The 17,156-nt window shown below is 44.8% G+C and overlaps 1 protein-coding gene across 2 annotated transcripts in view; it reads left to right on the plus strand.

Moving 5' to 3' along the window:
• The window catches only part of LOC119172170 (clotting factor C), a 46,921-nt gene extending 30,743 nt beyond the window's left edge, over positions 1–16,178 (plus strand). For both annotated transcript variants that reach the window (XM_037423193.2, XM_037423202.2), the window contains 3 exons: positions 2,742–3,031; positions 10,210–10,377; positions 12,114–16,178. In XM_037423193.2, the coding sequence (XP_037279090.1) occupies positions 2,742–3,031; positions 10,210–10,377; positions 12,114–12,467 (812 nt within the window). In that variant the 3' untranslated portion in view covers positions 12,468–16,178. The remainder of the gene's footprint in view (positions 1–2,741; positions 3,032–10,209; positions 10,378–12,113) is intronic.
• The last annotated feature ends 978 nt before the right edge of the window (positions 16,179–17,156 follow it).

The raw sequence follows: 17,156 nt of genomic DNA on the forward strand, positions 1-17,156 counted from the left end.
TCGTTAGCAGTGGACCTGACAACGACATATTACTGGCGGAACCACTCGAGTGGAAAGGGCCATTCTCGCATTTGCTTTTAAAGGTGTCTTTGACAATGTTCAGCACTTCACCATTTTCAAAAACTTCAGAAAACTCAAGTGCCGTGCAAAAATATATGCTTATGTGCGGAAAAAATTTTTGGCTGACCGGCTACTATAGCCCACATAGGAGACTTTAAATCACCACCCATCAATATGGATGATTTTGGTGCTGTCCAAGGGGCTGTCCTTTCGCTGCTCTTCTTTCATATCACCCTGTTGCGCCTCCCAGAGGCCGTAAATCAAATTGTGGAAGTACGTCATACCATCTATATGGAAGACATCGTAATCTAGAGCCGCTTTGGCAACCAGGGTCAGATAAACGAAGTTCTGCAACCGGCTACCTCCGTCGTAGAAAAGGGTGCAAGAATGATCTGGAATGCTTCACTGGAATGTCCAAAACCCGCATATGTAAAAATGAAGCATGTGACAATAGGTCCCTCAAAGGACAAATTAATGGAACTCAAATTAAGAGGTTGAAAACATGCGAATTCGTGAGGCCTACTTCAATAATCGCAACAACTCATTTTCTATACATAAACAAGAAACTTCTTGTCTACAAATCACTCTTATGGTTAGTTGGGTGGCCAACCGATGAATCTAGTGGCTAAGGTACTCGGCTACTGACCCGCCGGTCGCGGGTTCGAATCCTGGCTGCGGCGGCTGCATTTCCAATGGAGGCGGAAATGTTGTAGGCCCGTGTGCTCAGATTTGGGTGCACGTTAAAGAACCCCAGGTGGTCGAAATTTCCGGAGCCCTCCACTACGGCGTCTCTCATAATCATATGGTGGTTTTGGGACGTTAAACTCCACATATCAGTCAATCAAATCAACCGATGAAGACTGATAAAAAAAACACGACGTAATGCGTATCATTCAGGCATTTGTTATCAACCGCACAACTTATAGCTCTCTTTACCTGAGGTTCGTGGAGGCGGGTAATCACAACATAGAGTCATACATGTGACGCTCAAAAAGGCTCTAAACGTACCCCCGTGAACACTACCGAAACGTCTGCCTCAAATGGGGTTCCACAACACCAAATCTGAATTATTCTGAGCACACCACACGAATCAAGTCATGCGCGTGGCCATCACTAAAACTGGACAGAAAATAGTATCACAACTTGGCATCGAAGCCCCCATTAGTAGGAGGGTGAAACAACATATCGCATATAGATGGAGGCGGAAATTCGTCACTAAACCACTACCACGCAGCGTGCATTCACAGTTCCACGAACATCGACGACAAGAATGGGCCAAAGCTCACGACGAGTACTCAGACACTGAGGGTGCTTTCCTCGTCGATGTAGCTGGACCATTAAACTGCAAATACACGGCAGCCGTCATTCATCAAGAAAAGCAGATCGATTGTACGTATGCCCAAGACAGAGATTGCACTAACAAGGAAGAAGCAGGAGTTGCCCTCGCCCTATACGAAACCCCGGCTGCACCTTCATTCCACTGGATTGAAAAGCACGCAGCGTACCAAAGTTTCTGGAAAACCTACATTGACCCCTTTGCACACCGAATCCTTACACAGCTATAAGCTCCACGTAGCTGATATGGATACCCAGCCCCTCTGGAGTTAAAGTCAATGAGTTTTGCTCATGCCTGCGCCTGAGAATTACTCTTCAGGACCTCTGTTCCCAACATATCGGACCCACGTTCGGCTCTGTGTATGGGCCCACTTCTCCCCAAAACAGAAATTCTGCAATACAAAAGACTCGAATCAGATGACGGAACTTCAGCCCCTGGAGCGAAACCTCAGTAAGAAATCGCAGGTAGTGTGGTGTCACCTGCAGACCCTGTTCACTCCGATACACTGTCGAAGAAAGATCCTGACAAACACGCACCAAAGTGCAGCGTCTACCCCAATAGAACACATAGAACACCAGGGTGGCTGTTTTATAGGCGCCCATAAACTTGGTATGAATATGCTCACAGAATTCGCCTATGTAACCTACGAGAAAACACATCAAAGCGTGGGAGGCAGCTCTACCCATCTCAAATCCGAAGACCCAAAAGGCCCCCGGGAAGCATGTGAGGAAAATGGCCTGCGCCAATGTTATCGAATGACTAAGGATTACACTCACCAATCTTCTCGCGCAGAACAACAAATAAAGTGTTTATTCTATTTTACCACTTTTGCCGCATGGAACTAACAAATGGTTTGATGTGTTAAAGTTCCTCCACTTGATACCCTCTGCCCCAGAGCTGACCAACTTCTCTAAAGCTTTCTTTAGGCTATTCACCCATGCCTACTCTTTGGGTGCAAGATAGGTCTTGTCCATTTTGTGACGCCCCACTTTGCATTGCGATTGTGACAATCTTGTTGTGGACTTCTACAGGACTGCCTTTCAACCACCTTCACTACATCCATGCAACAGGACTTCTTCCTGGCCTAACACGAAATTTGATCACCCACTTCGCGGACCGTTTCATACCATGCACGGTTAGACTTCATATATGAAGCAAATTTGTATGTTTATTTATGGAATTGCGTATTACTGTGCTTAAAAGGGGTCATAGAAATAAATTTACATAGCACAAAACAACTATGCTTCCACAAAAGAATTCTGGAGATGAGATTTGAAGCAATATGACGGAATTTATGGCGATAGAGATTCTCACGTGTCGCGTTTCGCGTGTGATTGAATCGCAGTGTGCGGCCGCTCAGACTCGCCGCGTTCTCCATTCATCTACCACGGCAACGTGAGCGAAGCCGGCCAGTGGCCCTGGCAGGTGGGTCTGGCCATGTGGTCAAAACACGAGAAAGCCTGGGACCTGCAGTGCGGAGGCGCGCTGCTCTCTGAGAGTTGGGTGGTCACGGCAGCGCACTGCGTGGCCAGGGACCGCCGTGGTAACCTGCATGCGCCAAAGGACATGCGCCTCTACCTTGGCAAGTACCACCGAGACGATAGCCTGGACGACGCCTTCGTGCAAGTGCGAACGGTGGGTGAGATTACAGACTTCTTGCGCAACAATGGCATGCTGTAAACACCTGCACGAGCAATGACTGTTGAGCGAGAAAGGTGGCCTGTATCACCCGCCAAATCTACGTCCTGTTTCTATAACCCATACTAAATAAATACATAAATAAATAAATACTGACAGGGTGCTTTATGCGTTCTGTTAAGATGGCATCAAGGCGAAAGCCATTTTATTTTTTTCTGTCAAGTTATGTGTCCTTCCTGCCATGCCACCTTCGAAAGTTTTTCCGCACCTAACGTGCTTTTGTACTGATTACGTGACGGGCCTACCGCTGAGATGCGACGTCAGGTGTAACATTATCATGCGATGTCAGATGACCTAATGTCACTGTGACGCCATGATGGTGTCACATATTTTGGACCTTGGACGTCGACACGTGATTGTTTATCGCTCTACCCACGTGGGCTGCGGCCAGTTTTCACGTAGTTGATTTGAGTTAAAAGTAATCAAATTATTAAATGAAAGCTCACGGGCACTAAAAAATAGCGCTTTGGGCGAGTTGCTGAACTGAATTAGCAGAGAAGGTTGTAGCACGACTATCTTCACACTCTACACATATTCTAGCCATATATGCCACAGGTTAATAAAAAAATGGGTGTCTTTCACAGGCCACTTCATGTGCGCACAATTCATATCAATATTTAGAGTTTGACTTCCCACACATAAAAAGTTCTTTTAAATTGGTATATACTCACAAAGCGTGTAAGCGAAATATTTTTGGGTGTCATCGGTTATTAGGTAAAGGAGTGTCTGAAGCAGTGAAATAGAAAGTGAATAAAATAAATCGAAGCTTAGTTCCTATATTTCTCTAAGGCGATCATCGTGATCATTTCCACGCATGTGCATGAACCTGCTGAGTTACGGAATGCAGGGCGTAATATGAGGCGTAATATATACATACAAGTGAAGGAGAGAGTGCAAGGCATGCGAAAACGAGATTTGATATCGTTCTCATATTTATCCCAGAATTGTGCCTGTCTTCCGGTTATCAGCAACACGATCAAAATGATTTTGGTTCAACATATTTTCGGTACGCCTAGCAAAAAAAAAAGGGGTAACGGAGAAGAGAAACCTTCGTTTGTGTTTTTTCTGTTGTACGGGTCCTCTTTGTTGTTTGCATGCAGTATAGTGAAGTTAAGAATTCCAACTTGACCGATATGGCGCTCTCATTAAAGGGGCCTTGAAAAACGTTTTCAAGTAACCAAGGCATGAACTCGCTGGAAGAGCTTATTGCCTCACGAATTCAATGCCGCAAAAGTTTTAAGAATCCGTCCAGTGCGAGTGCAGTTACAAAGGTTTGTCGCATGCTGCAATTGCATTCTCTCTTTTCTCGTCCCGTCAAAACAGCTGGAAGCTTAGCAGGGAAGGATGACAGGGCCAAAGAAAAACGTCACGCGCGCCTTGTGACCTTGAGCCCTTTATCCGATTATATTATACCTAAGACAGACACTCGAGGGAAATTCAAGAGAGCCTTTAAGTGATGAACGTCACCAGAATCAACGCTTCAACAAGGACACTCGTTTTCGACACTTCTCTGGCGATGATAAGCCTCTTATCAAAACGTTGGCAACAATGGCTTACCTTCTTGGACGATTCCTTATTGATTCTGCAAGATGTAACTGCGCAATGAAATTTGAATGGCGCATATAACTTATCATACTGAGCGCCAATAAATAACAAAATAATAATAATAATAAATAAAACTTACGGATTACCATATGCATCCGTCTCAGTCGATTCGAAACTGAAAGCAATCTTTTTTTTTCAAGTCGATGTGCCTATAAAATTACTGTATATGCTTCATCTAAATTAACTCTAGGTGTACTAAACCTCTCGTCCCTCCCTTCAAAAGTTTCCTGCAATTAAGGTGGTTTCGCACTGCCTCCAGCATCGGAGGCGTTGCGTTATAAGCTCTCTACTCATCACCTTGCTTTGCACTGATTTCTGAATCGCCTTAACTTTGACCAGGCAAACCGTGTCATCTCATGACGTCACCGTTTGACGTACCATTATGTGACAGCACATTGACGTTAAGATGTCATCGTAAATTTTCGCGATATTTAGAGTCATGATGACGTATTCACTGTCTCAGTTTGTTTAAATGCGAAACATTTCTTAGCAAAATTCGGCAACTTTAAATCTATCTATCTATCTATCTATCTATCTATCTATCTATCTATCTATCTATCTATCTATCTATCTATCTATCTATCCATCTATCTATCTATCTATTTATCTATCTATCTATCTATCTATCTATCTATCTATCTATCTATCTATCTATCTATCTATCTATCTATCTATCTATCTATCTATCTATCTATCTATTCGCCTACGACTTTTAGCTTTCCTGGCCGTTTCGATAATGGTATCGATACAAAACATAGTATGGCATAACATGACTGTATGAAGAACATATTTGACTAGTCATAAAAAATCATGACATGTATGTCATGAATGTGACAATTTAGATTTCATGGTCCTGCTGCTCTTGCGGTGGTTTCGTTCACATGGCATGTTGCAAAACTGGTATGGTATGGCATGATTGCATGGTGAACACAAGTGGCAGACCCTAACATGAAAATCATGACATGCGTGTCATGTAACAACTTGACTACATGCCACGCTCTTGATGCGCTCCAGGCCGTTTCGCTATCGTCACATATACCAAATTGGGTATTACAGTACGTGAACGGATGTCGAAGGTATGTGACTGGTGCAGACAGGATAATCATCAGATGTGTGTCCTGTAACAGCATGACTACATGCCACGCTCATGAGGCGCTGGCGGCCGTTTCACTAGCTTCACTTATACCAAATTTGGTATTAGGGGACGTGAATGAATGATGAAGGCATGATACTGGTGCAGACATGATAATCATGAGATGCCTGTCATGTGAGAACATGACTACATGCCACAGTCAAGGCGCCAATACATTTCGACGTGACGTGGCGCGCGTCCTCGCCGGCGTTCATTTCGCCACGTGCACGCTATGAGCGTGGTATGTTGTCATGTTCCTACACGACACGCGTGTCAGGTTTATAATGTTTGTACCATTCATATATTTAGAAGCGTTCCACGAACATCCCTTGTTAATTGGATGAAAGGCGGACGTACAGAATACGCCCCGTGAACTTCCGAACAAATCCGCCAATTTCGGCGGAGGAAGAATTCTCGCTCCAAGGAGCAATCCATGCTCTGCAGTTGCTCTAAATTGGTCATTTAAAAACAGAAATCTTGCTCCCAATTCGCCATTGGAATGTGTTTGCTCCGCTTAGAGCAGAAAAACTTGATCTGGCTCTACCATTGGTATTCAACAAAAGACACCTGCATCGTTGGTGTGTGCTGCGTCCTGTATCAAATAGCTCTGCACAGTAAATGAAGAAAAATTCTTTATATTTGACGTTGAAAATGTCAGCGCTATTGTTGAATTGAGCTTACTGGTGGCAGGATGCACGCGAGTTTGCTCTGTAGCCCTTGATGTAGTGCCAAATGAAGTTGTCGCTGAGTATAGAGTCTCGTTTAGGTGCACAATAAATAACGCTGAGCAGCCGCATTTTCGGCAGCCTTTCATTACAGCAGCCCTCGTAAATATGTCGTGGTTTCGTAAAATCCTCCAAAATATTCCTAGTCGCAGCAGTAAGAATAGCCACTTTCCGCTTCGATTCGACGAATGACTTTCGGTCGGTGGATGTAAGGAAATCTCGGGGTCCCAGACATTTGCAGCTTCGCGAAGATTGGCGGCTGTGCTCAAGTAGGTGGACTCGTAGTAGCCTGGCCGGCACTCCGATTTTAAAGCTTGAACATTTAGTGTCTCGTGCTCGCGGTGAGCGTTGACCGTCCGGCCCCATGGCACGATGCCATCAGTAGCACCTTCCGCTCGCGCAGTAGGATAAATAAGCTTTACGAGCGCTGTTGGGGGGGGGGGGGGGGGAAGTGATTCCTGAATGAGAGAAAAGAAGGTAAAAGTGAGCCCCGTAACTGTCTGCATCTGAGTGTGACACCTAAACAGTGGCTCAAGAGGGAAGGGGATAAGGATAGAGATGCGGACATCCATATTCAAAAGTAAAGATAGGATAGAGAAAGATGGGGACATGGTCGAAGGAGTCAGAGAACGGCGTACCACTCAGCGAGAGCTTCACGGCGTCAGGAGATGGCGAAGGTCGAGCGGATCGGCCCGAGCTGTGCTGTCGTCGGAGATCGCGGGGCCACAACCGTTCAGCACGGAATCCAGTGAGTGAGTCAGAGCGCTGGAACACACACGGCGGCTGCACGAGGCGCAAAGCGTGAGAATTCGAATCCATGGGAAACGAAGGCAGTTCAGTGTCGCGTCTCACTGCGATTCACGTAAAAAAAATAAAAATTGGCAGCATATCCACGGAGTGAATGATGGAGAGTGGGGCGAAGCATTTGTCCGTCGATGCGTCCGTCCGTGTGACCGTCCATGCGTCTGTTCGTGCGCCCGTCCCTGCGTTCGTTCATGCATCCGCCCCTGCGTCCGTTCATGCGTCCATCTATGCATCTGTCTGTGTGTCCGTTCCTCCATCTATTCAACACTCCAAGTCCCACCATCTCACATCTTTTTATCATATATTCCCCATATAGAAGCACCGCCATTCAGTGGACATTCCAAGGACTAAACGAGAGGTGGCACACGCACACATTCTTACGGCTTGCACTTTGGGTCTACTTCCCACCTTCAACCACCTTGAGTTCATGGTATATACTAGTTCACTGTATTCATGGCACTGCGGCCCAATGCTCGCTAAACCTTTCTAAAACCAAGGGGGTTAGGCCCAGCGAGTATAACGTAGCAACCTTTTCCTGTCAGATAGTGCTCAATGTGCATGCCAGTGGCTGCTAATGTGAAATGAGAGACAGGAGGATTCAGCTTTTAATTTCTTACGGCTTGCGCTTCGTATCTGCTTCCCCCCTTTAACCACCTCGAATTCATTCATGGTATATACTAGTTCATTGTATTCATGGCCCTGCGGCTCAACGCTCGCTAAACCTTTCTAAAACTAAGGAGGTTACACCGAGCGAGTATAATGTAGCAACCCTTTCTTGTCCGATAGTGCTCAATGTACATGCCAATGGCTGCTAATGGGGATCGCAGCGTGCGCGTTGACTAAAAGCCGAATGCTTCTGTCTCTCATTCCCCATTAGCAGCCATCGGCATGTACATTCAGCACTATTTTTTTTATTGTTAAACAACGCACAGCAGAAATCTCTCACCGGCACCTCCTTGGAGGTCAAATGTTATACCTATATCGGGTATGTGCCACTGGTGTTTATGTACTACGAGGGACGCCCAAGCCACGATTTCAGGTGCTGCGTTAAATTTTTCTAAATGTCGATATTTATTCATTGTTTCTCCAGACGCATGTCTAAGTTCCTTTTTCGGTCTTCAAAACAGTGACTCTATTCGCACTCTGGGGCATGATTACACTTGCTACGGCATATCAGCCTCCTTGTGGAATTCAGTAGTCAAAGATGTGAAACGACACGTCCGTGAAGTTCAAGAGTATGATTTACCGATGCTCGAAAGAAGGTATTTAGCACAGACGGTGTTTTGTGGCCGTGCATGGTATATATCTCATGTCTTACAGCCCCCATTACGAATCACCAGGTCGTTGCAATCCCTCATTGGCTCCTTTGTCTGGTCGGGTGGAACAGAGCTGGTTTGCCGAGCAGCTCTTGGGCAACCGAGAAACTGCGGTGGATTCGCATTCCCATCCGTCTCTGTTCGCTGCCGGCTGCTTGCCCTACGATTCTTACTTCGGTTGTTGCATGATGATCAGTGCCCCGCGCGTGATCTTGCCTGTTATTTCTTAGGCACCAAACTACGCTATTTACTACCAGATGCACGGCTTAATTCTGCACCGCAAACACTTAACGTGTCTGCATTTTACTCAACGGCAGTAGCATTTTATCGACACGCGCAGCAGGTTTGTCCCGATGTGGACATTCTTGAAAGCCGCATTATAGATACAACAACGGCTCTTCTGCTTCCTCTGGTTCCTCCAGCCCGTCTAGCACGATCGAGACATGTCTGGTGGAGCGCGATAACGGCATCGTTTTTGCCTGGTCACCTCCGTGACTTTATGTGGCGTCTTGGATGGAGAGTACTCCCAACACGGGACAGACAGGAGAGGTGGGGCATGGTCCCACCTTCCACTTGTCCTAACTGCCCGTTACAGGAGTCTAACCAGCATATGCTGCAGCAATGTGTCATTGCAAATGTGTTTTGGAAGTCAGTTAACACTAGTTTTCGTGGCCTAGGTGTAAATCGCTTTGTAACATCTGGTCGCTGCTCGCGTAGTCGCTTTGCACGCCTTCTAATAGCTGCAGGAGCTTTTTGTTTATGGCGTAATAGGTACGAAGCTGTTGCGGCAGGTCATCGTCGTCGTGCTCTTTTTCCAATTCTGGAACGCCTCTACTCTGAGCTCTTATCGTTTCTGTCGGAGGAATTGTTCATCCTTGGGGAGGAAGAATTTCTACGACAATGGTCGTGCCACTTTCTTTCCGTAGTTGTCAGACGCGTTCGATTAGTCTTCCACCTGGCCTGGTTCCTACAGCCAGGTCACCTGTCAATGTCTGATTGGTGCTTGTAATCAGTATGTCTTTACTATTTTTATATGATTGTGTATCTCCCATATTGGTGTGAGCTCTTCTATATATGCACTTCATTCTAACGCTGTAAAGAAAGTAACTTTTTTGAATATTGATACCTGTTGTTCATATTTTCCAACATCTTAACCAAGTCTTGTAAATTCTGCACATATATCATCATGAACATTGCCCATATTGTGATTAGTGCATTTATGTAGTGTATGTATAGTTATTAGTACTATGGACTATGGACATCCTACGGACTTGGACACTTTTGTTTAAATGTGTAATGTATGTTGTGTTTTGTCTTTTGTTTGTTATTGTGCCTGTTATACAGACGCTTGTCCCTTAGCTTTGTTGCGTCCCATGACAGAATAAACTTTTTCTAAACAGGAGCTTCGCCCCTAAAAACAAAACACCTGCCATAGTCAGTCGAATAACCTGAGGCTTTTGTCGAGCACACTTGAGAATTCACAGAGCGTACTTTTATTGCACTGTTCACTACACCGAATGTAATGCTTTGCAGCCTCAGGAGATTCACGTGCACGACGATTACGATCCGGTGAAGTACGACGCGGATATCGCCATGGTGCTGCTCGATCGACCGGTGGAGCTGAGCAGTCGGGTGCAGCCTATATGCCTGCCAAGCGAGAGGACATCGCAGTCGAACATCGTCGATGGCCACCTGGGCGTGGTTAGTGTAACATATGGAACGCTTAGTGTACATAAGGGTCACTTGATGATGTACACAGCAAGGACCCATACACCCTCATTTAATTTGCATGCTTACGCATGACAAGTTAAATACTGGACCTTAATGAAACGCTGAAAGCTTACTCCTTCGGCACTACTTGATATTTTATGATATTACAAAGTGATTATCATGACACTCTACAATTTCGGACCCAATTAAGATGCTCAGTTTGTGGATGCCACTCAGTTTGTGGTAGCTGATTGATATGTGGGGTTTAACGTCCCAAGACCACCATATGGTTATGAGAGACCCCATAGTGGAGATGTCCAGGAACTTCGACCACCTGTGGTTCTTTAACGTGCACCCAAATCTGAGCACAATGGTCTACAACATTTCCGCACCCATCGGAAATGCAGCCGCCGCAGCCGGGATTCGATCTCGCGACCTGCGTATCAGCAGCCGAGTACCTTAACCACTAGACCACCGTTACCATTCTACTTATGCACAATAACGATGATTTACTTATTTATTTGAAGATATAGCCTAAATACAGCATACTCATGGCCAATATTGTAAACTAAGGGATTACCGAAGCAAATGCAATAAAAATACAAACACTAATAAAACACACAGCTCGTTTACTCACACGGCATGCAATAATACATTTCAAGAAGCAAGTGAGTAAACATCGATATCACCTTTATAACAATAGAAATACGAAATGTTGGAAGCAGCACCACCACTACTGGGTTGGTGTGAGGTGAAGTTTTTGTGCGCAAATACAGGGTGGTGGAGATGAATTAAGAAAGATCGAATACAGCTTCAGTAATGAACCAGCTGATAAAATGAAGAGCAAACGAAATAACTTTTTTTATTTTAACGTGGCAAAATCCTTCATCATCACCTGCTATCAGGTTGGCTAACAAAACTAACAAAACTACCTAGAGCAGGTATTATAAATAAAAACCACGTACAAAATACAACGGACGACTACTAGTAAAAAGAAGTGATATATCAAAACTAATGACACTAATGAAAGTGCTATGGAGCGACCATTACAAAAGTAGGCCAGAAGTGGTGACAGGGATAGCATTAGCTGCAGTTCTGGGTCTTGTTGGCTAAGAGAATAAGAAAAATTCTGGAGTCCTTCCCATATTCGGAAACAGAGAGCAAGCGTAGCTTGTCGTGTGCGAGGTTCACCTGTTCCCTTCTGTTCTTTCATTACGTAGGCATGAAACCAATTTCGCCCACGCACCAACGCCAAATGCGTGAGATATGGCATGCTAGTGTGATATGTAACAGAAGCAGTACTTTGTCTTTCAACTTAGGCACTGTAATCACGATTCGTTTGTGTTCATCCGCTTACTTTGCCTATGGTTGCGAAGATAACATTATTTTTATTTGTGTAATGTAGGTCTTATAGATACGTTAAAATGTTTCGAAGGGAATTTTGGTAAACGTCGTAGTCTAACAAGGGGTATGCATGACGTGCTAGATCGTCTTTTTGTCTTTTTTCAACAAAGCAGTTGCGAGTCTGCGCTCGCGGTGTCTCTTCTTTCTAGCCCCTGTTTGTAGTGTGCAGCCAGTTATGAATCAGTATACTAACTCACGCAATTATCTGTCCTTTTGCTTCGAAGTGTTGGGTTGTTTAGAATGCTCTCTGGGAAAAGCTAACGCTTTTGTAATGGAAGCTCAAAGCTAATACCAACTACAAAATTCAACTCCATTTCGCCCAGGCGACCGGTTGGGGCCAGACGGAGAACAGGAGCTACGCGGACGTACTGAGACAGGCCGTGATTCCGGTGGTGTCAGCACAAGAGTGCGAGCGCGCCTACCGCGAGGGCCGCTTTCCCCTGACGGTCACGTCCAACATGTTCTGCGGTGGTTACGTCAAGGGACGGATCGACGCCTGCACCGGAGACAGTGGTGGCCCCTTCGTCTTCGTCGACGAGTCAGTTGCCGACAAGCGCGTCTGGGTCCTGGAGGGCATCGTCAGCTGGGGAGGACCCCGAGGCTGCGGAGCGCCGAACCACTTCGGCGGATACACCAAGGTTGCAGCGTTCATAGAATGGATACGACAGTTCCTGTAAAGTGTGTACTATACGTCAAGGCCGAGAAGCGCACTGTGGATCAGTGGATCATTTACTGAGGACGTTGATGGGAGGATATCTCAAGGTGTTACGAGAATACATGTCAGGGCGGTGGACGGGCAGCAGACTGACGGACTCGCTAAAGGCGTCTCTCGAAAGACCTCATGAGCGGCTTCAGCACCTTAAGCCTCTTTCCCTTTACCCCAGCGTTGGGTAGCAAACCGGGAATGTGCCTGGTTAACTTCCCTGCCTTCTCTCTTGTTATTCTTCCTTGCTTTCCTAAGCCTGCCATCAGCAGTGCAGCTGGAACGTAACTTCATTTTGAAAGATTTTTGTCGAATATGAGTAATTATTTTTATAATTGGTGTGTGTCTCGCAAGGATTGAGTTTTATTGAAGTGAAGATCGTTATGACTCACAGATTTAGCGGGTGCAAAAAAAACAAAAAAAAAACCACAGCCATAGTGATTTTACACAAAGGTAGCCTTCGAAGGTGCACCTGACAAATACACATTTGTATGCGTCATTTCTCATTAACCCGTGTTCTAGAATTCCTGGGCTTGTCATCAATCAGCTGCGTCTTAATGGCAGGTCTGTTACCAAGATAAGTTTAATTTCACACTGCCGCATCTCGTTGTTAGCTGGATTCGGAAAGTGAGTTTCTGCGGCTGCATTTTCGATGGAGGCGGAAATGTTGTAGGCCCGTGTGCTCAGATTTGGGTGCACGTTAAAGAACCCCAGGTGGTCTAAATTTCCGGAGCCCTCCACTACGGCGTCTCTCATAATCATATAGTGGTTTTGGGACGTTAAACCCCACATATCAATAAATCAAATCAAAGTGAGTTTCTGAGCTCGATGCTCACAGCATATTCCCGCTCTCATACTTTGCCCGAAAACAGTGAAAGCCGTTTTCCTTCGCCTGGTAATAGGAAGAAAAAAAGGAAAGCAGAATTAGGAGGTCTGGTTGTTGGACCGCCTTTCCCTACAACAAAAGGGTTCGTGAACGCAACTGTAGAAGCTACCTGGCAGAGCAACGTACACCGAGTAAAATGCCTCTCAATTGTCATGCGCGGTTCGCTGTCACTGGGCAAAAATTAGTAAAGGCTCATATGCCCATCACTCGACACCCGCATACCTATGAGCGGGAACTACACAGCCGATGTGTGTGTCTGCTCGCACAGCTCGTGAAACTTAAGCAAAAGCCAGCTGGAGAACACAGACTGTAACCGTATTCTACTGCTATGTGTTTCATTCCATGATTGCTTTAAGGCAACAAAGACCTAATCAAATACGTTGCTTACCGACCCAGAGAAACAAACAGTCAATCAATATAGAAAAATAATAATGGCTGGGTATGGCCACCATCTAAACACCTAGGTTGACGCACATCTGCGAAATTTTGATTATGTTCTATTTTGAATGTTTTTTGCTACGTACTGTAAGATGGAAGTTCAACGAGGGACACTAGGGACACTGATCGTAAGAAGAGCTGTGTACACGTAAGTACCCAGCTACAGTGTAGCCTGAAGCGCCACTATAAGAGCTTCCCAACAGTACACAGTTTTGAATAAAAGTAAAAAAATCCGAAGTGCAAATTGGAGCATATTTTGCTTCCAATCAAAATATGCCTCTTTAAATTTTCTGGGAAGTTGATAAGACTATTGGAGTTCGTGTACTGTATGTCTCTGTGCAGAGCCTACTTTAAAAAGCAACATTGTTTTATTATCCACTGATATGTGCCTGGTGCGTTTCTTATGGGCGTGACACTGACTCTCCGTCTAGCTGAATGATTGGCTCAAGGTCAGCTGCTACAGACTCTACGGAACATTTAATGCAGGGCTTTTTTTTTACAGCGTTAGCTCTTATGAGATCAAAATTCGTGTCACGTGTGGCGCCGTACTTGTCTGCCGCCTCTGTTGTCCACAACGACATCACAAGAAATGAGAAAAAGCCTAGTACCAATGACACAGTGGGACTTCGACCTGAGTCATGTGCATGCCAGCCCAGTATTATACCACTGAGCTACGCCGGTACTTCAGACTTGTTGGCAAACTTGCCTAGGCAGGCTGGATCCGGGTGTGGAATCGCGTTATTACGACTTATAAAGCGGTTTAGAACAGCGAAATAACAACCAGTCGTCGCACAATGTGAATAAAGTAATGAGTGGGTCGTGCAATGCTCCAACCCTATACAAAAGCTTATTTTTAATCACCTATTAACGTTGGCGCATACCCAATTCTGACATATATTTCCTTATCGTCGCCAGCCATTGCGTGAACGATCGGCACAAAATTATTTGCAAATGTTTAGCGGATACCACGTTTCACAGTAGAATGACAAAAAAAAATTGCATAGCGAATGCCTGCTTACTACCCAATTTTTTTTTTATTATTAGTGCCGTAGTTGGTATCAAGCAAGTGTGCTTGCAAGAGTTACCCAATGAGTGTTTAGAAAAGGCTTTGAAAGGCCACTTTTCAAGCTTTCGTTGTGACTGTGCTGCGCCTTCCGCACATACCTCGCGTTTATTTTGTGGTCTTCGGTATGTCACATGCTTCGTCTTGTTTGCTGGCACTCTTTGAGTGAATGCGAGAACCGAGTCATCAAAAAAGATACCAGCAAATGCAAACTCTGGGCACACTCAGGAACTCGGTCACAGCCACTCTTGATAGCGACTGTTGTTGCGTGGCTACTGGTAGGCGACACTAGACTGAGCAGACTAGTCGTGTTCGAAAAGTGTCTAAGGCGAGAAGGTTTAAACGATTTCGAATGTTTTGGCCGCAGTAGCTTTTGTCCAGCAACTGGAGCAGTTTATATCAATTTCGAGTTACTTGACGTTGATCAGGGATCAATACAATCGAAAGAGGTGCCCCTCGCTGGGATGTCAGGCACTGTTACAAATTCATGGTAATGCAGGTAGAGCAAAAGAACGACACAAGCACAGAACAAGTACACGAGACGAACATGACAGCGCTCGTCTCGTGCATTTCTTCTTTGCTTGTGTCGTTGTTCTTTTGCGCTGGCCGTTTTAACATGAATTGCTACAAACTAGTCCAGCTAATCGTTCTCGTAACATTGTCATAAACTGTTACATTTCATCAAAACTAGAAGTTCAAGTAAGCCGGTACGAATGTTAACTATATCTTCACGTATGTCTGTGCTTTTCGTTTTTCTTTATGCGATTTGTATACCGTTAGGTGTGCAACATATATTTTGGCCTAAGACTCATTTGAAGGTGCCTATGAGATTCAGGCGTTAATAGAGAAACTTGCTATTTTGTGTAGACTGATCTGTAAAAGAAAGTGGATGGTTGTCCTGAACAGACCCTTAGTTTCTTCTTTGTAAAAATTCTCTTGTTTATCTAGCACCCTTTTATCTTCTCGGGGAAGTTGGTGGCGTTTTATATCAGCTAACTCGTCCAAAAATGACACCTTTGCATGTGCATGCGAGTTATGCAAATTGCGCACTTACCACCAATAGTACTATGTTCACATTAGTATACAGCGGGAACTAAAGCTTCCATGTTCTGTATCAAAGCAATCACTATGAAAACCAAAATGAAGTGCACACACGGTGCAAGCGCAGGACATTTGCCAGTCCGAATTCCTCCTTGTGTTATGTTCTTTTTCTTATCGAGGCAGAAGCAATGTTTTCATCTGCCAAAACACTGTACGTTCCTCCACGCAGTCATGAAATAAACTCTTGGATAACGAAATTGTCTCTGTTTTTTCTTGAATGTTCAGCATCGTGATTAATGTAATGTATGATTTCAGGCATGTGTCTCGAATATAACGCTATATTCTGCAGTAGAGTGCTTGTCCACTCCAACAATGAGTAGAAGCAGCTTCTTTGCAAAAACATAATCAAATATTAGACGACAAGAAACATTCACTCTTTATTGCATATTAATCCAAAACTCTATTGTACATGCTACTGCTAAGACGCGATTTTCATTTAGTGATTCACTCTGTGCAAACACCTGGACCTTTGTGAATAATAGTGTCACACACATCTAAGCGTATACTGCGTGTTGCAACGATGATGAAATTTTGGACACACAGCCAAACCCCGCAGCATTGTCACGACCACTTCAGTACCGTGTGCTCAAACCGTTGACTGCCTATAGTGAGAAATTTTATATTTCGATACACGCTGTGATCACAAATCTGCTTCCACTTCTATACTAAGGTGAATCTGTATTAGCAGAAATTTTTCACAGTTCAATAAGTGTCCAGATGATGTTTCGTAAGTGCGCCTATTGTCGCTCATTGAGTTTCCTGAGATTAACAACGGACGCCATCAACAGTCGCCTTCAGAAAATAAAGTAGTGGAAAGTGGTATCAGGTGCGAAGCACATCAGTGGTTAGGCTTGTCGGCCTGTCCTGTAGTCACGTTGTTTAATGAAGTCACAGTCCATCATAAAAAATGGGTTTGCACCACAATGGGTAAATTCTATTGTGGTACACCAGTCCACAAAAAATAAATGAGCAACTGCAGGCTGTCCAGGGGGTTCGGGCAGTCGCCGAGAGTCACCACCTCCAAGTTCCACCCTGAGTGGAGCCACCATTTTGATGAGGAGCCCTAGGGCGATATTCATCATTTTTCCTCAGGACTATTCAATAAAGCACTTGTCATGTCATGTCAACTGTTAGCCTAACAAATGACCAATGAAGTTAGTGGAGCAAAAGCATCC

Source organism: Rhipicephalus microplus, chromosome 3 (assembly GCF_043290135.1).
Source record: "Rhipicephalus microplus isolate Deutch F79 chromosome 3, USDA_Rmic, whole genome shotgun sequence".
NCBI classification, from domain to species: Eukaryota; Metazoa; Arthropoda; class Arachnida; order Ixodida; family Ixodidae; genus Rhipicephalus; species Rhipicephalus microplus.